This window comes from Triplophysa rosa, linkage group LG1 (assembly GCF_024868665.1).
Source record: "Triplophysa rosa linkage group LG1, Trosa_1v2, whole genome shotgun sequence".
In the NCBI taxonomy this organism is placed as follows: domain Eukaryota; kingdom Metazoa; phylum Chordata; class Actinopteri; order Cypriniformes; family Nemacheilidae; genus Triplophysa; species Triplophysa rosa.
The window spans coordinates 21,915,226-21,936,155 of record NC_079890.1 but is presented as its reverse complement, the minus strand read 5'-3'; the positions used below and the strand labels follow the sequence as shown (position 1 = coordinate 21,936,155).

General features: G+C 39.1%; 2 protein-coding genes across 2 annotated transcripts in view; both read left to right on the top strand.

Moving 5' to 3' along the window:
- Positions 1–1,457: 1,457 nt before the first annotated feature.
- heatr3 (HEAT repeat containing 3) lies at positions 1,458–9,937 on the top strand. The gene is made up of 15 exons (XM_057348182.1): positions 1,458–1,712; positions 2,024–2,196; positions 2,589–2,676; positions 3,207–3,310; positions 3,561–3,670; positions 3,757–3,897; positions 5,521–5,828; positions 7,265–7,355; positions 7,555–7,709; positions 7,929–8,011; positions 8,146–8,282; positions 8,379–8,467; positions 8,558–8,701; positions 9,126–9,302; positions 9,654–9,937. Exons 1-15 carry the CDS (start codon positions 1,578–1,580, stop codon positions 9,762–9,764), a joined length of 2,046 nt encoding a protein of 681 aa, XP_057204165.1. The 5' UTR covers positions 1,458–1,577; the 3' UTR covers positions 9,765–9,937.
- A 1,074-nt stretch (positions 9,938–11,011) lies between these two features.
- Positions 11,012–20,930, top strand: part of tent4b (terminal nucleotidyltransferase 4B) — a 29,095-nt gene continuing 19,176 nt past the window's right edge. Inside the window, exon 1 of the mRNA XM_057342025.1 lies at positions 11,012–11,809. Within this exon, the coding sequence (XP_057198008.1) occupies positions 11,343–11,809 (467 nt within the window). The 5' untranslated portion in view covers positions 11,012–11,342. The remainder of the gene's footprint in view (positions 11,810–20,930) is intronic.

Here is a 20,930-nt window from a genome sequence, read left to right as displayed (position 1 = left end):
AAGACCTAAAAACTTAAAGCACTGTTAAAGCAGATAAGACTGATCGCAGATGCTAGAGGAATGTCTGGCCTATTTGTTTAACTGAGATGAAAAATTGGGGTTGTAGATCATTCACCTCTAAACGGCCAAATGGCCAATGCCCATCCGCCAGAAGAGCCTCTCACTGCAGCACAGCTCTTCTTTGGCTCATGAGCTTTTGTATATTTCACCAAGCAGATGTATTTCATCATTGTGCTGCACTGTTTGTCCACAAAATCTGAAAAAGTGTGAAATTGCTGTGGAGGGGTTTTGCCAGAGTAACGTAGAGCAACATTTCCATCTAGAGGTGAGAGGAAGTACTGTAAAGTACTGACCCCTAATGTTCCTTCAACAGACATGTGATAGTGCTGTGTGTGTATACTGCATATATTATGAGCAACATTTCAACTTTAACCTCTGTTAAATCATAAAGACTGCATTTAGAACATATAAAACTTTAGAATGTGTATGTGCGTCATAAAAATGTGTTTATTAGTTCTTCAGTCCTTTGTAGATAAAGAGCTGTTATCTCAGTGAAAGAACACCAGATGCTGTGCCAGAGAAAACCTGTTGGATCAGGAATCAACCTTTATACACTTTAATAGGCTAATCCAGTTTTTCAATGTGTATTGCAGACTGAGAGAGAGAGAGAGAGAAGTGCTTCATAATGTTGAAATCCTGAACTTCAAACTGTATGCGATTTTGAAACATGCAGATTTGTAATGAAGTATGGGCTCTGAACTTTTCTTAAGCTCTCTCTCAGGACAGTTGCTGGGGTGAGTTGCCACGAGCTGACTAGCAGTAGGGGATCTGGAAAGGAAGACCCAGGGTCTCTAGCTCTCATTGGACACACATCGGAGTTAGGAGAGGTCAAACGTGTGGTGCAGCCAAAACTTACTTCATTGAGAAAGAAAGAAAGAAAGAAAGAAAGAAAGAAAGAAAGAAAGAAAGAAAGAAAGAAAGAAAGAAAGAAACTACAAATAAATTAAAAATAATTTTGAATTTATAGAACAATCTAAACTGCAGTCATGTTGAATGCTGGGGCATACAGGGAATGAAAAAGCATGAAATAAATCCTTTTTCATTCCCAGATTCCTAAAAGGGAATGCAGAAGATCAGACAGATTATAGACAGCAAAGGGTAGAATTTACTTACTTCAACACTGTTAAAGATTAGACATGGACTCTCCTGAAGGACTTTGTCTGTAACAAGATCAAATGCGCTTGCTTTTGATTTATATATCGTTGAGCGATTGGATCTTAGATCGAGAAAACAGATGACTGGTTTTTGACCATTCAACCATAATTCCCCTGCCAAACAATACGATTTTTATCAGTTCCCAATCCTCCCTTCGCTTTCACACCCACTTTCAGCTGCATTCCGTTTCTGACCCACTAGATGGAGCGCACGTTTATTTTTCGACACTTTTGCGACAATGTTTCACGCTATACGGTAGCGTTCGCTATCCACATGGTCGCTCGTGTTGTTGGCTTGTTGGTTATTCCATCGTAACTGATATAATATTTAAAGAGTAAACCCAGCACATAAAACACGTGTAAATGGGAAAGACGAAGAACACCAAATTCAAACGTCCGCAGTTTTCACCTGATGGCATTGCGGTAAATTCAGCTAATCAGTCTGTTGACGAAATAGAAGATGATGAAGACTCTCCTGCCGCGGAGTTTCTCGATAAAGTAAGCTGCTATGAGTTTAACGTGCTCCCGTGACAGCTTTGTTGTTCGGCAGTATATTCGGTTTATAAAGCAGAATCTCTAGAGAGACCGTATTGGTTAAATAAATAAGCACGGCGTATGTAGTGACAGCACCAGCTCTTTAAATGACATGGTGAATAGAAGCTAGTCAGCAAAACTGCTTCACACGCGAACGTCTGTCAGAAAAGTGGAAGCATTTTCTCCATATATTTATTTCTGAACCAGACAGTCTTTATTCTAACATTAATATAGAGTGTTTATAAACTATCGTTTGTTTTTCTCCGTGTGTTTAGTTGGAGAGTCCGTCAGCAGATCTGCGCGAGTATGCCTGCGCGAGTATCTCTCGTGTTGTACAGCAGAGTCAGATCATCCCAGGATTCCTGCAGAGAGATGCTGTTATAAAGATCGGACCCTTACTGCTGGATCACAGTCTGGCCGTCAGAGAAACAGCTGCTGGGGCACTCAGGTACTAACAGACACTAACATGCGCACAATCTGAGCTTTAACACACACACAAAAAAACAGACACACCATAGAGGAATGCGATCACATCCAGCCCATTGATCTTAACTACACTTTTCTCATAAACAGGCACAGGTGTGGTGTCAGTAAAATCGGAATGTGCACTAAAAGTGTCAAATTAGAGTGTCTGACGTTTGCTTGAGATTACTTTGTGAGATGGGTCATGGGTTATGAGTTCTATTCCCAGGAAACACACATGCTGGTGAAATCACTTTGGATTAAATTGTCAGCCAAATGAATGCACGCATGCATGTTAAATTATGCTTTGGTTTATTACCTTTTGCACTGGTTTAAATGAGACTGTTGTTCATTAATACCGTCTGTACACGTGTACAGGAATCTGAGCGCATGCGGAGGCCCTGAAGTGTGTGAAAACATGGTCAGACAGGACGTGCTGACGCCTCTCATTGCCCTCATGAGGGAGGTATGTATTTTTAATCTATACAGCATTAACACCTAATATCTTATTATAAGAAATGATGACCATTTTACCATAATTTACACGCCCTCTTGCCATTTTAAACCTGTATGACTTTCTTCTGTAGAACACAAAAGAATATTTAAAAAAAATGTAACAGAAAATCGTTGGTCCCCATCGACTTGTATTGGTTTTGTCCCCATACAATAGAAGTCAATGGGGACCAACAGTTTTTGGTTCCAACATTTTTTTAAATATCTTCGGTGTTTTGCAGAAAAAAACCACACAGGTTTAAAATGACAACAGGGTGAGTAAATGAAGACAGCATTTTAATTTCAAAGGTGAACTATTCTTTAAACAAAATGGATCATATTTTAGTCAGTGTGCTTGTGATGTATTAGTGCTATTAATTCATTAGTCATTATCCTATCATTTACAAGTGTATTGGGATTGTTTGATTACTTGACAAACTCCAGTCAATCTCAGTAAAATTCACCCTCCTATCTGTCTGTTTTTTGTTTGTTTGTGGATAACAGTGCTGTGCTGGGTTTGACGTGAACCCTTCTCCTGCTAAGAGAGGACAGAAGCACACGGTGGAGCATGTTGCCAATGAGGCTGTGAATTTACTTTGGAACCTCTGGTAAGATTGAGCTCAACCAGAGACTAGGATCATGTTTACACCTGGTATTAACAGCTGTGTGATAAGTGTCTCAAATGCATCAGATTGGTGGAGGGCAGGTTTTTTTTGTGACTACACTGTGAGCATTTTGGTGTCAGGCATACAGAAAATGGACAAAACAATTGTAACTGGGTTATAACCCAAACTAAATTGTCTTCGATATGCTAACAATGGATCTGTGTGTGTTTTGTGTTTTGCTGTGTGTGGGTAGTGAGAACAGTAGCACAGCAGTGTCCGTGTTTAACAAAGCTGGACTTGTAGATGCTCTTCTACATTGTCTGGAAATGCATCATCAGAATATGGAGCTGGCTCTGTCAGCAGGTATACATCCTCTCGAATAGACACAGAGACGCATGGTGATTTCTATACATTCTAATGCTTGTTTTGTGTGTGTGTTATTTGTGTAGCTCACTGCTTGCACACTGTGTCAGAAGAAAACTCAGACCTTGTGTGTGGTGTGAACTCAGCAATGTTTGGTGTCTTGGACAGAATTTTGTCCTCCAAACAAATCAGTATGGAACACACTCTACTGCGCACACTTGCTGCAGGTAAGTAACACACAACAATGAATATAAGTAAGTACATTTTATTTATATAGCACATTTCCACATAGCAGAGCTACCCAAAGTGCTGTACAATGTAAAATAAAATACCAATTAAAGGGGTCATATGACACGGCTAAAACGAATATTATTGTTTGTTTTAGATGTAATGCAATGTGTATTCTCGATTTAAGGTTAAAAAACGCTGTATTTTCCACATACCGTGCATGTTTGTATCTCCTCTTTGCCCCGCCTCTCTGAAACGTGTGGATTTTTTTACAAAGCTCATCGCTCTGAAAAGCGATGTGTGCTATGATTGGCCAGTTAACCAGTGCGTAGTGATTGGTCGAATACTGCAAGCGTGTGACTGAAATGTAACGCCTCTTACCATATTTGGAACATCAGGTTCCAAAGCAATTGTACTGACAGGTACGCCCACCCTACTTGCTTATACATTTGGGCGGTCTTAGTCAAATCATACCACGAACTGACGTAGATTTGTGGGGGTGTGGTTACACGAGGCGTTTCAGGCAGGTCTGGGTGAGCATTCGCTTTTAGATAGAATGCATCTTTCGTTCTGACACTTTAATTTTTGCAATTTTACGCATCTAATACATGCATGGGCAACTTATAACACGCAAAAGACACATAAAAACACGTATTCGCGCCAAATAACCCCTTTAACAAACAGACAAAACAGACAGCAATCAAATAAAGTAAAATAAGTTTAAAATGCCAATGAGAAAAAATAAGTTTTCAACCTCGATTTAAAAACAGTATGGAAGATGCAAGACAGATGTCCAGAGGGAGTTGGTTCCACAAACGAGGGGCAATGACAGAGAAAGCTCTGTCACCTTTAGATTTTAACCTAGACTGAGGGACAAATAACAGAGCCTTGTCAGTGGATCTTAAAAGTCTGGAAGATGACAAAGGGATAAGAAGATCTTTCAAATAAGATGGAGCTTGCTCATTAAAAACTTTAAAAACAATCAACAGAATCTTGAACTGAACATTAAACTGGACCGGAAGCCAATGAAGCAAAGCTAAAATTGAGGTGACATGGTCATATTTCTTAGCCCCGGTTAACAGCCTTGCAGCTGCATTTTGTACGTGGAGGCGTTAAATTGATGACTGAGGGAGACCTGAGTACAGCGAATTACAGTAGTCTAAATGTGAGGTAATAAAAGCATGAATGACCTCCAAATCTTGAAAAGTTTAAAATATAATATAAATGTACTATTTTATGTAAATTGTTGAAGCCTTTTTTCAGGTATATATGACCCCAGACATAGGTTTCGTTGTGGACCTTAATATAAGATGCCTCATGTGTTTATAAATGGCTAAATGCATGCAACTCACTTTGTGTTTGCTTTACACATCATCTTAAAAATGAAACAGTTTTGGTAAAACACATGGACTAAAAGAAAACTTACAGTACAATCCCAGTTATTATTACCTGCAAAATGCCTCTAATTCATTATAACTGTATTTTGTTAATAAGGTGTTTATTGAAAGCCATTAATTAGTATGAATAATAAATGTTGTAGTAGTGCTATATGAGGCTGATACACTTTTTAATGAGCCTTATGGATGTTTCATATAGATAATATTTGTTTATTTGTTTCTAAGGCTCTTTATGGAATCTGAAGAACAGTCTGTCTTCAGCACAGCAGTCTCAAACAGTCAGCGCACTGGTGGCCACTCTCTCACACAGCCTCAGTTTGGACGCTGGAGAGCTGATCCCAGATCTGTGGCGTGCTGAATCTGCCCGTCTGTCTAAAGACAGCACTTCTGCCACAGAGTCAAATCACACAGACGAACAGGCTGCAGGGCACATGGCCGAAGCAGAGATGATGGAGGAGGATGGGAAGATTAATGGAGGAAAGGCAAATGGCAGGAAAGCCAAGAAAAATAATGATATCTCAGATTTGTTGCCTGTAAGTTATAGCTTGTATTGCTTGTCTTTGTAAGATGTTAAGTTGGCACCGTAAAGAAAATATTTGCACTAGGGCTTCCAAAGTTAACATGATACTTTATTCGATTAGTAAATTTAATAGAATTCAATTGAACTATTTGCTGTTACTGCCATCTCATAATTATCTAAAAAACAGTCTGTGTTCAATAGCATCAGTCAGATACCCTCTTTATTATCAGTGTGAGAAAAGAAAGATCATTTTTGTCAAATCATACATATAAAGGCATATGAAATTTTGGGAAGGTGACATAACAGCTCAGTATCAACTTGAACCCTGCCTGTTTTTTAAAGAGAAAAATGCATTTAAATTCAATGCATATTGTAAAAGAAATAAACATTTTTATGAAAATTTAAGATGATTAGCATGAATTACTAAAAGCATAACATAATTTATATAATACATTTAATGACAGCCCTAGTTTGCACACATACTGTAAGCTAAGAAGTTTATACAGAGGTCAGCAGTGCCCTCTGACAGTCGGTCTTTACTAGATTCCAGTACATGATGGCTCTGTCTTACCCTCTGGGTAAATGTTACATGACTCACCATACTGCACTCTCTCTGTTCTCTCTGTTTACCCTCAAACCATCTTTACCATGTGATGGCACATCTGTCCCTTAGAGCCATATTATGTCTGCTGTCTCTTAACGCAGAATGACACGTCCCTTTCATGTATGAGTATGTATGGCTGCTGTAACCTCTCTGAGCTCCTGCTGGTTAGTCCAGAGGGCATCCTGGGGCTTTACATATCTGGATATGCATGGTGTGCTTTGATGCAAGCGCTTCATGTATTTGTGGCCCTGTTTACACCTGGTATTTATATTTGTTTCAGGTAAAACAACTGCAAAATATTTGGGATTCTGTTTGCGCCTATTTTTAGTTTTAGCAAACTTGAGTGTATTGCTTGAAATGGATATTGATGCCAAATGTAAAAAGGTCTGAAAAGAAGCAAAACATCTTTTGCATTTTTTTTCATTCTTAAAGGTATAGTTGACCCAAAAATAATAATTCGGTGTTCATTTACTCACCCTTGAGTTGTTCCAAGTAGGTATAAATGTATTTGTTCTGATGAACACAGAGAAAGATATTTAATGAATGCTTGTAACCAAACAGTTCTTGGCCACCATTGACTACCATAGTAGGTTTCTTTTTTTCCTTTGAACACAAAAGAAGATATTTCAAGTAATGTAGGAAAGCAAACAGTTCTTGGGCACTTTGGACTTCCATTGTAATTTTTCTTACTACACAGATTTGGAACAACTTGAGGGGGAGTAAATGAAGAGAGCATTTTCATTACTGTTCCTTTAATTTCTTTTTTTCAAACTGCCTTATGAAGGTCTCTCCATCTCTTATATTCATCAAATGTAAATTTGTTTTGTGGTGTGTGTGTTTTTAAGAGAGACAGACTGGAGTTACAGGAGGCCAATGCACTTCTGTCAGCACAGCAGACGTCCCTGGAAATCATTGTCAACATGTGCTGCTCTGATGGTGAGTGTGTGTATAAAAGGCAAGCAGATGCTTGAGGGAGCTACATAAATATGATGCCCCTCTGCAGAAGACCAAACAAGAGTAACGGGATGAGTTATTCAAGTAAAATTACTTCTCTCAAAGGATTTAAACATCTGGATTGACAATATTGATGTTGTCTAACATGTTCATTTTCAGTGAGTTTTTGTTGTGTGTGTAGAGCCGTCAGATGATGAGTGGGAAGAGATGTCCAGCAGTGATGAGAGCGAGATGTGTGCCGATGGAATGACAGATACTAACTCCTCCCTCTTCTCTCCTCTCTGCCTGTCGGCCGAACTACACACAACCCTGCTCAACCACAGCATACCTCAACAGGTAACACAAACGTGGTATTACAAATTAAGCAAAACCTACAACAGCAGGGGTCTGATTTTATGGGGATGTTTTTTTATGAGCGTATATGCTGCATTGCACTGCATTTTGTCTCAATTGTGTTAAAGAGCTTTGGTAATTATGAGGTTGACAGATGAAGAATTTTGTGTAGCATATTGCTTTTGTCAACTGTGCTAATTTGATTTACTTAATGCATTTTAGGTTTTAAAGAAGGCAGAGTTCCCAAGCCCCGCTGCCCTTGAGATCTGTAGCAAGCACCATTCATGGAAATGCCTCTTGAAAAAGTATTTAGTCCACACATTCTCTATTGTTTCTTGTATTGAGCACATCATCATCCATATGTATTTTTACAGGTGGTCGTTGCGTGGTAATAAACTATGAAAATCCAAATCTTACATGCTTGTTTTGTTTCTCCCAGGATGCACCGGGTGCAATGTCGGGCTCTGACATGTCTCCATAATATTCTTGCCTCTATGGACACAGATTCTCTTGGTGGTGCTTCAGGGCTCCAGGCTGTCACTCAGCACCTCTCCTCATTGGTCTTCAGCTCATCAGGTCGGTGCCAATGGATTCCATACAAAATCTGTCAAGCCATTAATATGACTAGCCAAGCTTACTTCAGGGTGTAATTTGTTGTGGTTTCATTTCTAGAGGCATTAAAGGATGAGGAGTTCCTGGAGGCTGTGACCAGTGCTTTGCGCTCTCTGCTACAAATCATGGCTTCCAAAAACATGCCTCAGGTGAAAGCTTTGACTGGTTTTATCTTTTAGTACATAATTGTTTGTAGCTGTTGCTTGTATTTTTTTTACTCTTTGTGTTTTTTCATGCAGTGTATGACTCCTCACCAGCTAATGAGTTTTTGTGAGGCGGCTAGCAGGTGTGAGCTGGTCAGTGTGAGAGTTAATGCTCTGGCCGTTCTCGGCATCACAGGAAGCTCTCTTGCCAAAGAGAAAGACACTGCGGACACTCTACAGGTAATACTGATAGTGATAGAATTCAGATCATATATCAATCAACATTTATATTCTGTAATATTACCTGTGCAGTATCTTCCTCATTATGCAAGCGCAATAAATCTTTTCATTTTCAAATTTTAAAACAGGGTTTTGTTTTGGCATAAAGAGAATAGGTGAAATTAAAGACTGTTCATTTGCTCTTAATGTTTTCAAAATTAAATAAGAATAGATAGAAAGCTACTTGACGGGTTTCATTTACAATAGGGATTATTTTGTTTAACCATGCTTTAGAATTAAATGTTTAACAAGACACAAATGTTTAAGACATAGAAGCAACTAAGGTCAAGCATTGAGTAATGGCCTAGCTGTTCCAGTTCATTCTAAAAAATTTCAAATAAGGGATATGTGATGGTAAAAGCTTAGTAAAAATCTTCCTTTGCAGCTGATTGGAAATGCATTATTAAATGTGGCAACAAAGGACCCTAACCTGGTGGTGTGTGGAGAGGCGCTGGACGCCCTCTTTGATGTGTTTGCCGATGGAGATGAAGCAGAGAAAGCTGGAAAACATATAAACCTGCTCTCATCTCTCAAAGCCCTTCAGCCGGGATTCAGGGCCAAGGTATCACAGAAAGGCTATAAAGGAATATCAAACATATGCAACACAATTACACACCTTTACAATTTCACTATAATACTTAGTTTCAAATCCATGTTTAATATTGACCTCTAGGTCAAAAGCACAGCTTTACAAAGCCTTTCTTTGAAAAGTAATTCTTAATTTATAGTAAATATATATTACTGGTAAGTGGTTGGGTAATTTCAGAAGTTCCACTGTGGAAAAAATGTACATTTCTGAAATCATAGTCGGGCAATTCATGGGACATTCATTGCTATGTGTCTGTATTCTAGTATGTTCCAAGGCCTTTAGATGACAGCCTTTTCACAGTTTGACCCTTTTGTGCTTTTACAGCTGCGAAAGGAAGGAAGAGGAAAATACAGCCCTGATCAGCTTTGTGTTCTGGACAACATAAGGATCAACCTCAAGCGATTCATCGGCTACCTAGAGAACCTTAAAAAATGAACAGTACATATTCTCAGTTAACGGCGAACCTTATTGTTATTTAGCTTTTTATGTCTTAAAATTTTATTGTTGAGTGTTTGTGTGAAAAGCAAAGAAATTTAAGTTTGATTAAATTAATTTGCCGTTAATGTTTGTAAAAAAACATATTGGTTCTTTAATTAAACCATAAATTATCATAAAGGTCTGGTGATGTTACATTTTATTTTAGATTGATGAGACAAATCAGCTGGGTTTTTTGTTACCTAAGCCTGTCCAGAATGTGAAATGTGTTTTTGATGTATGCACACTACACTAACCATCACACTGAACTGTAAGGGGCTGTGTCCACCGAGACGCATTTACGCGGCTGAAAACGGCAGGAGCTCGGCTGAAAACGCCCGCTGCAGGCGCAGCGTTCTGCCCAAAGTTGAGCATTTTTCAACTCAGGGCGTTCGGTCGAACGCCGGCGCTGAGCCTGAAAAAAACGCATGGCACCAGTGCACAGCGCGGAAAAAAACGTCAGCTGATGGCTTTTTTAAAAGCGCGGCATTTCCATAGGAAACAATAGAAAAAACACGCCGGCCGCAGGCGTAAACGCCTCGTTGGACACAGCCTCTAAATGTGTGAATTTAAAACATGTCACTGTAAGAGTTAGATCGCATTTTCAGCCTCTGGTTTTCTGGTTAAACCGTTCCTTGTCTTCGCATTTGAAAAATGGTGACTGATCAGTGCCCAAGGGTTACTGTTATAGACACTATGTTGCCTGCCTTCCGCTGCATCCATCCATGGCTCTCAGCAACAACAGATTAACACGTGTTCGCAAGTTGCGTCAAAATGTCTATAAAGCTGTCTAAAGGGAAATATTAAATATCTCCTAGATGTTTAGGTTAGGTATTTAATTCTCAATGTTTATTTTACTTTTTAGTCCAATTAATTATCATTTTATGGACACAAAACCACTGAAACGTTACTTAAAATATTTTCACAGAGAAGAGTCATATAAACGACTTGAGGGGGAATAAACGATGAAAACATATTTTGGGGGAACTGTACTTACATTGACATAACAGTTAAAACATAAACCTGATCATTGGTATCACGTGGCGAGACATGGGGTTTATAATAGACGTATTCAAGTTACTACAGGAGTGACCCGCTATTACGTAACAGAATATGTAATGTGTGCTCTTGCGTAACACGCTCTCCGCGCGCGTTCACGCCTCTGGCTCGCTCCCGCGCTGCCGGAGCATGCGCAGTAGCGAAGCGTATCCGCCATTGAGAGGACACACGATCTGAGATAGAAACAGTTCGGAGGCAGTCACACAGACGACAGTCACGTTTCTCTATATCCCGAGCTCTGAAGTTCGACGGTTGCTCTGCTTCTTTTAGCTGAACATCTATTTACTGCGTCTTTTCTTATATTACGGCGTCCTTTTTTCTCGCGAGAGACGTTGATGGACCCTCACAGTACCGAACGGATATTTTAGTCTAGGGCGACGAGAGCGAGCGTGTCCCTCAGCGCGAAGCCTGTTAGCGGGTTAAGCGAACCGAGCCTGGCTCTGCTCCGGGGCCAGCGTGCCTACAGCAGCTCAGCGTTTGATGGATCCTAGAATCGCCTGGTTTCAACCAGAACAGCGCGGACCTGCCAACAACCTGTGGATGCACGTCTGGGAAACGACACAGACGCTGGGAAATCTCTACTTGAACAACAACTGCAACACAGCCAGTGCCAAACAGACCAACAACAGCAGCGAGCCCACGGATCAGCAGGGGATGTCTAGATCCAAACCCGACAGTGAGGTCGCCGAACAGCTTAACTTCATCCCGCTGGAAACGAATAACAATAATAACAGCAGGGTTGTGGTGGGCATTGGAGTCGGCGGAGGGGGGCCAGTAGGTGGAAGTGAGGTCGTGGGATTGGGAAAGGGGATCCCCAACAAGAGGAAAAGAGACAACAAGGCGAGCACCTTTGGCTTTAATAGGAGTCTGCTGCTGACAGCTGGGGAGGAGCAGATATACACGGGCACGCCGTGGAAGAAACGAAACTACTTCGAGGGCATAGTGGGGTGAGTTCTGACATTTGAACTTGTGTGTGACAGCCTTTCAGCCTCGCAGGGCCCTGTTGTTTGCTCGGATCAAAGGTTAGGATTCGGGAGGTTGGCTGCATGTTTTTTTTTTATAATAAAATTTAGGTTTGTTCCAGAATTAGACTGATGAACAAATGGTGATCGCCTCATCATCAGTAGCCTACAATATTTAACTTCAATCCTATAAAGTGACAAAAAGGGCCATGTATGTTCAATACACTACAATAATTCTAAGGATCTCACACATTTGTCACTGCTTTGACATCCGAGCAGCTTCTTTACCATATTTGGCATGTCTGGAGTATCCTCGCAATCCTGCCATCTAAACGGCCTGCGTTGGCTTGCCAGATGCTTGATCCCAAAACCACCGCAATAAGTAAAAACTTTACTGAAGTTCTCATAAACTTCTATGTGGTGATTTGTCACGGACCCGTTATTTGTCACTTAGCATAAAACCCTTACGTAAACGTGTCATGAATCATGACTCATAATTCATAGACACTTCACGTGTTACAGCAGTAAAGTTGTGTTAACTTTGTTTAGGCCAACACTGTCATTAAAAAGTAAATAAAATATCAGAGACGATTCTTACACTGTTTTACAGCAGTAACAAAAGGAGTTTTGGTGAAAACTGGTTACCAGGATAACTTTTTGTTTGGAAGAATCGAGAAGGTTCATCGTGCAGTGGAATGTTTGAATTTACATTTGCTAAATTAATTTCTTGTCTCCTCCCCAAAATGTACAAACCAAACTAATAGTGGACAGTTAATAGTTATCAGTGCTTATGTAGCAAGATGTCAATCTATTTGACTTTATATACAAACTTGACAGTGTATGAACTGCAATATGCTTATTCTACTGTACATAATATGGTATCATGCACACTGCCCATTAATCATTATCTTCCTCCCTGTCATTCAGTTAGTCCCTCCCTTTCAGGTTACTTTAGCTATTCAAAGATCTGAAGTCATGCTGACATGCATTTTCGTCCACATTTTTATTGACATCACTGAAATTTTCATTTTATGCCCAATTTTAATTTTTGTTTGAGACTGTGAGCTGTATGTCATGTTTTATAGTTTAGAATATTTTTTGTTGTTGTCTTAAGTGTTGCCTGATGCGTGAAATTAAAAATAACCAGCATGCTCCCAATCTACTCTTATCGCTGGCTAGATGGTTGTGTTTAAAAGCATTAAATGTCAATATGAACACCTCCCAGCGTATCAGAGAGGTGCACTTTTAAATTATAAGTTGCCATTTTAAACAAAGCTGTTCAAGCTAATTTGGATTCTGTAGTGGTGTGATGTTAGAATGAGGTGTAGTGGGTGGGGTGGTGGTTTGGTAGGTTTTTGGAAAGTGCAGATGTACTCACTTTGATATGTGCAGCAGCTTGTGAAGCCCAGAGCAAAGTACACTGCAGGCAAACCTTATCCTCATTTATAGTAATGTTAGCAGAGTGTTTACTTAAGAGCATTCCTTTGTGATTACTCTAATACTTCAGCCCACACCTTACAGACCTTCTCACCTGAACTCCCTTTCACTCTTTTTTGCTTTTCTTATATATAAACTCATGGCAGTTTAGACTTGCAGACCTGCGTTAAAAAGTACAGATTTATATACTCGCACAACAGCTTTGTATTCATCTAGCATATTTGAGGCGTCTTAAAGATTGTATTCTGTTTATACGAGGGAACAAAACTAAATTTGTTTATTTGTCTGCTCCTTTAATTCAGTACGGATTATATCCAAGCAATGCATCCGTGTTTTGTTTGTCCTTTTTTTTTTAGCTCTTTTCTCAGTGTGTATATGCGTGTTGGAACCCGGAGGTTGATTTCCCACTATAATCATGTTGGTCTGTGATCTGCATAAGAAGAGCGATAGTTTTATGGGTGTGTCTGAGTGTATGTATAGAAAATTTTGTTTATATTCTCTGTGTGTTGAGCGAGTTCCTGCCCCTTTCTACCCAAAACAAATGCTCCCCTTTCCATCTGACACACGATCCCAGTCTGTGTGATGTCACAGTTTTTCCCACCAATCAGCTTTCTCTGAGTGAATTTTGATCCTTTATCTGCCTGACAGCTATGCTGCATTGAAAGAGGATTTCCCATAGGTTCTTTCTCCACTTGATTGTGCTGCTGCTGAATTTTTTATGTTGGGGCTGTCTGAATGTTTTTTGAGGAGGATGGTTTTAGTGTACTCTAGAAACACTGAATGAATGCAAAGTTTAGTTTTGACACAAACATATTCAGAAAGTGCTGCTAAACAGATGGTGTCGTCCTAACATCATGTCTGAATAGTTTTTGGTCATGCTTAAACTTTTTAAGAATTTTAAACGAATGCAATCTCACTCACCTTGGTATTTACTACGGTTGCAGAATATAGCAGCATGTCATTACAAAGCGCAACATTCTGGTTTTAGTCTGCTGCCTCTTCAATTAAAGCTGTATATTCAGTCTGTTTTTCTTTGATCACTGTCATTAGGTACTAGTATAATAACATGGGACATGAGGGAGGCATTACTAGTTGGTTGACAGGCTAAATGGAAAAGAAAACCAGTGCTCGTTGCCAGATGTCCTTAGTGGTTTTAAGATATTATAACAGTAATATCACTCTCGTGTATTTACCTGTTATTTACTGAAGCTTTGGCACTGGCAGCAGTGTTTGGGTGTGTGACAGTGTTATAAGATGTATGACTGTGCCAGAAATCCTTACCAAGTTAATGCACTCAGTCAGTCAGCCTCTGACTCATCACTAGGGCTCTTCCTATGGTGGGAGAACATGGTTACTCCAGGTCAAGGACAGTTTGACAGTTGTGTGCCCAAGAATGTCTATGACTCATGTTGCTCTAATTCCTTAAACAATGGCAGCAACATAACAGCAATAGCAGAAATGTTAAAGACAACATGTTATTGATAGTTTGTCACCTTGGAATAACTTTGTATCTGACATTTTGTCAAAATTGAGTTATTCACATATTCTTATTCTGTGACTTATTTACATAACGTGATGTTTTTTCTTTACGTTTTCTTTACATATTGGGACTTTTTTATAAAACAAAAAGGTCCACTGAGTCAAAAACTGAGCAACAACTTTTAAGTTATACAGTTTATCTTAAAACTGTTCAGAATGCAGATAGTACCTTATAATTCCAAGGTTTATAATTAGGGCTGGGAATCGATTATGATGTTCCGATTCGATTCGGATTCACAAGCTCTCGATTCGATTCTCGATTGAAGTCAGTGATTATAGATTTAATACAAATCCTATAGATATATGAACATCAGATTACAATGGTGATTTCAAAAAAATGAAATGAAGAGCCACAAACCTGTATATTAAACTTTTAAACAGGATCCGGTTATTTTACATTTAAGATGCAGTATAACAAACAAAATTTCACAAAATTAGCTGTAAAGAGGGGCTGCAATCATATGAACCGCATATGAACCGGCTATGATACGGCACACCCGTATCCGCCATGTTAATTAAAGTGGAAGTTCACCCAAAAATCAACTTTGTGTGATTTTTTTACTCGCCCACATGAAGTTAAACATGTTTAGAGAACTTCCGGCATCTTCGGAGCACAAATAGAGATATTTAGGTGACATCCGAGAGAGCTTTCCAGGCCTCCTGATTGAAACCATGGTGTCGGTTTTTGCCAAGGTCCAGAAAAGTACTAAAGACATCGTTAAATTGGTCCATCCGCGCATAGTGGCTCAGTTGAATTTTTTTGAAGCGACGAGAATGCTTTATGTGCGAAAAACAAACCAAAATACCAACTTTAATCGATCTATATTCTCCTCTGTCTTGTCAGTGTATGGCGCGCGTTCACGAGAGCACACAAAGTTGATTTTTGGATGAACTATCCCTTTAAGCAATGAATGAACGATATGCTCCCTGTTATAATATCCACACATTGTAAAAAGAAAAGTGACATCTTGTGATATTAGTTACAGACACATTAAACAGCAGTCATTATGCTAAAGCGTTGTCGAAAGTATTTAAATTAAACATATGTTCAGAACTAAAATGTCCATTTAGCGTACTGCCAAACGTGCAGCGCTTTTAAAAATGTTTTATCTCTTATGTATCATATATTATGCATGCCACATCTCTGTAATTTGTTTTATTTAGTTTGCTGGAAAGCTGCTTAAGAGCACAAAACTACAGCCTGACAGGCTAGACATCACATGTGTAAAGTAGCCTCTTTCACATTGTTGCTGTGTGCAGATTGGATAAAACTGAATGTCAAAGTGTATTACAGGCTTTTGTAACAGAAGGGTGGCCAAATGTAGTGCATAAGATCACAAATGGTTGAGTAACTTAAATGAGCATAAATGATTAGGGTTGGGTATCGTTTTGTTTTTTTCCGATACTGGTGCCACATCGATACTTTTAAAACTGTACCGGTGCCTAAATCGATACTTTTCAAAAAAAGAGTCACAAAACACCAGTGGATGACATTAAAGAACAAAATGTTCAATTAAAAATATTTATTAAGTAATAAAAATACACAAATTCACAATTAAAGTGAATGTGAAATGAGCATGTACATTAAAGAGTAAGTAGCATGAGATCATGAAAATTACATTTCATGCAGTGTTATGTTGCTGTGTTTGAAAGTAAGCTGTCTGCCAAGTTGTAAGTCCGAAGGTGAATAAATAACAAAGTTATTGGTTTGTAAAAATGGGAGTCGACTCTGAATCATGCAAACAAGACATGAGCTAGTCCGAGTCTCTAACCGCCGCGTATCTATGTCACTAGACATAGTCCCCGCCTACGTTTTGCTGTGACTGCCGCGAAAACTTCACCCAGTCTCCTCCCCCAAAACACTGTCGCTCGTTCGTGGCCATCAGTCAATCAGTCAGCATTTAAGTGGCACCGAAATCTGCGTTTTGATTCGGTCCAGTTGCATACCGGATACATAGGTACCGGAGCCATATTGGCACCGGGTTTCGGTCCCACAACCCTATAAATGATTGGCTTCGGGTTTAGTATGGTTTTGTTATGGTCAGCCGAACGCTGAAGCCGCAAAGGCTTCCGTATGTTCTCATCAGTCCAAAGCCCTCACATGCCTGACTGACAGGAGGTCATGCAGTGCCTAGCAACATGAAATGGATCACTTGTTTTTGCCCAGCAGCATTGCATGTCCTGAGCAATTCATTGGGTTTGGTCAGACCTAAGTTGGGTGGTGAGAATTGGGTGGTGTACTTTAAATTATGTAATAGCTTGAAGGCCAGTGATTTGTTCCAGAATGTCAGATATGCCTATGTCTTGTCAAGTGAATGGTATGGATGTTAGAGTTTAGATGTTATTATGGCAGTTGACTAATTGTAGATCATACACCTAGTTGATTAGTTGAAGATAGTTAGGGAATATGATAGATGGCAGGTATGTTAATCCAGATATACCATTCCAGGTTACAGGCGAGTTATTGTACTTGCATGCCAAGAGAATTTGCAATGATATCATAAGATGTATCTTAGCAGCACATGCTGAAAAGGAATGAAATGGTAAATTTGTAAAGACTGCAGTTGGAACATTACAGTAAAATCAACGTTAACAGAATTTACAGAACCCTAAACTAAGCTAGTGTCAACTGTCTCCCAGTAAGCACGCTAAAAGGGCAACAATGTAAGGAACCAAAACGCTGATGTATAAGTGAAGAAAAAAACAAACTCAGCTGGGAGGGCCAGTTCTCTTCTGACATGTTGCTGCAGTCTTTAACTTTTAGTTAACAAGGAAATCTTAAAATAATTATTTACACAGCCAGCCCAGGACTATGTGTAAAAACTATTTTGTTTACAGCACTCATAAAGAACAGACAACTAGATAATATTCATAATATAGTTTGTTTGGGTGTTGATTTCAGTTTTCAACAGTGTTTCTAAGACATCGCTTACTCCACTTTAACACAGATTAGTCGTTCAATTTACCCACCGACTAGTGGATTATGGAAATTGGTGGTTTTGCAAATCCCTAGAGCAGTCAAATTTAGGCAATGTTTTGGTACCTGCAACCATTAGAAATTGTTGACCATTTGGGTTTTTGTCACAGAGGTCAACATAATTTTCACTACTTGTTTATTGTGGCCAAAAAAAACCATGATATTGCTATTATAGCAATATCCATTGAATTTAATAGTTAAATAATGATATCAGTCAATTCGTTTTTTTGTCTATTCTCTTTTATGGACAATGTTTTGGGTTGCATGGTCTCACTCTCACTGTGAAGGGTTTCCTAGTGACGTAGTCTGCTAACTGATTAGCTATCAGTGTCTGTAAACCGCATGGTGCTCGTGTGTGATTGGAGGTTACAGCAAGCTGCTCTGGAGAATTGAAAGGAATCTGAACAGCTTTCCTGTGAAACGAAACTCACTCCATGTGAAACACTCAGTATGTGTCTTTTTCCCAAAGTCAGACTGGACAACAGACAGGTCGAATGTTACAATGTCTGTAAAACAGCCTGCTAGTAATAAAGCCCAGGTGCTTTAAAAATCTTGATCTTGTTTTAAAATTGATCAAACTTTGTATGGCTACTACAGCTTACTGCTGGCTGTTCTCTGTTTAGTGTCAGTGAAGATAATATGTGACCCTGGATCACAAAACCAGTCTTAAGTAGCACGGGAACGTTTTTAGTAAAAGCCAAAAAAACACTGTGTGGGTCAAAATGATCGATTTTTCTTTTATGCCAAAAATCATTAGGATATTAAGTAAAGATCATGTTCCATGATGATATTTTGTAAATTTCCAACCTTAAATATATACAACTTTATTTTTGTGAGTGGATGGTCTGCCACAGTGCCTCTGATTAACAACTTCAAAGGCAATTTTCTCAATATTTTGATTTTTTTGCACTCTCAGATTCCAGAGTTTTAAACTGTTGTATCTCAGTCAGATATTGTCCTATTCTAACAACTCATACATCAATAGAAAGCTTATTAATGTAGCTTTCAGGTTATGTAAAAATCTCAATTTTGAAAAATTGACCCATAAGACTATTTTTGTTGTCCAGGGTGACATATAGTAAGAGAAGGTCATTCAAACCCTTCTTTCCTCTTTCTGCTCCTGCTCTCAGTTCTGTTATTAAACTGAGCATACTTTGTTTCTCAGACACACAATTCACAGATGTAGACGTGGTGCAACAGTCGACACAATAATTAATTTCTCTTAAAGATAACTTACTCAAAGATGCCCTTTCCTAATTCTGTATTATCTGTTCTGTGTTTAGGATGCTTTGGTGTTTCTAATTTTTAATGACCATAGTCATTTTTATTCCTACTATGGAAAGTCAACGGGGACCATTTTTTGGGCGAACTATTCCTTTAAAAACACACAGACCCACATGCATGTGTGCAATCTTCATTGTGTGTCGACAACAGGTGTGTTATAAGTCCTGTTGCCGTGGTGGCCGGCTCTGATGAATGCTGTCCGATTGCTTGTACAGAGTATCTGTGTCTGTGAGCTCATGGCCAGGGCAGAATTTCTCATGCACGGTCAGACAGATGCTTTTAGACACCAATCAGACCCTCACCGACCACGTGTGCATGCGTAAAGTTTTGCATGACTCATTTGTTTGTGTAATTTGGGTGACCGGAGGTACTAAAGACTTTCCTTGACAAATGTGAGTGTTTCCTTTCAGAGTTTCCACTCAGATAAGCACACGGTTAGCAATTGTATTTTTCCTCAAGTGAATGACTGCCTGTTTAGGTCAGCTTTACTTTCATGCAACCAGTTCTTTTGTCAGCACAAATAAAGGTGTGAATGTGATCCTTTAGTTAGTGTACAGTTTGAACAATTCCTGCTATTTTTGAAGCGAGACTCTCATTCTTCTGTAATAACGTGAATGGAATTCCCAGGGTGCAAACTGCAAAATGATCCTTACAGCAGGTTTAACATGTGCATAGGGCTGTCACGATTATAAAATCATCCTCTCATTGAGATTGTTTCAGATTGTGTGACCTCATCGCGATGGTTTCAGATCATCGCAATTATTGCACATCTCTATAGAAGACACTAGGGGGAGCTGTAGTGCCTGCATATTGCATATCTTAGTGTGTACATTGTAACTAAAGCATGGTTATACTTGTAAAATGTACCACCACAACACCATCACTTTAAAAAAAACTAAAGCATATACCATAAAAATAACCTGCAGTATGATTTAATATTATTTATTATTTAAGCTAATCTCAGTGTGAGAAGCAGCCTACCAAAATTTCATTAACATAGAAGTAAAAATTTATTGTAGTCTTTTGACTGATAGCGTTTTAATGGTGGCTTCAATTCACTCCTGATCAATTTACTTAATTTACAAGTAGGGCGGAAACGATTCCTCGAGTAATTCGAATACAAAAAATCATCGAGGCAATTTTTGTTGCCTCGAAGCCTCGTTCATTTAACTACAGTACACACGGAGCACAACGTTTCCCCACGGCCCGTTATCACTGATGCACAGCCTGCTAAACTCTGTTCATGTTACAGGGCTCTCAAGTCTCATGCATTTTAGTCTGTTCACATGCTCACATGTATTTCTCATGCTGATAAATAAGTGATAGCTTATTGAAATGGTGAACTGCTTTTTTACTTAGTTTTAGTCTATTTTGCGAGTGAAACTTGTTGTCCGGCTGCATTGAGTCCATAAAACTAGATGCGGACTAGTGGATGCTGAATCATGTTATTTACACATGCCATCTGTCTGTTCTGCGTGTCTGCGTGAATGAACTGCACAGTTTAACGTGCTACACGTGTGATGCTCATGATTTTGTCTGCGTCTGCGCTTTATGAGGACATGAACACATGGACTTCATCTCCAGAGTTGCTCTGAGAGTTAATTTCAGAACATTTTACTGAGTGAAGCTAACACACAAAAAAATAAGTGTCTTCCGACGACCTGCCAAAATAAAAGTCCGGTTAACTCTGTATTTTTATGTGGACAAATATATTACCATTTAATAGTAAAAAAAGGAACTAAAACTAATTTAGATAAACTAAATGCGTCATGCATAAGCTGAAGTTAGTTGTTTACCTTTGAAATGATTCTTTCTATTTTTATTAATGTTTCATATGTATACATTTGTATTAGGCCTATATTGCATTTT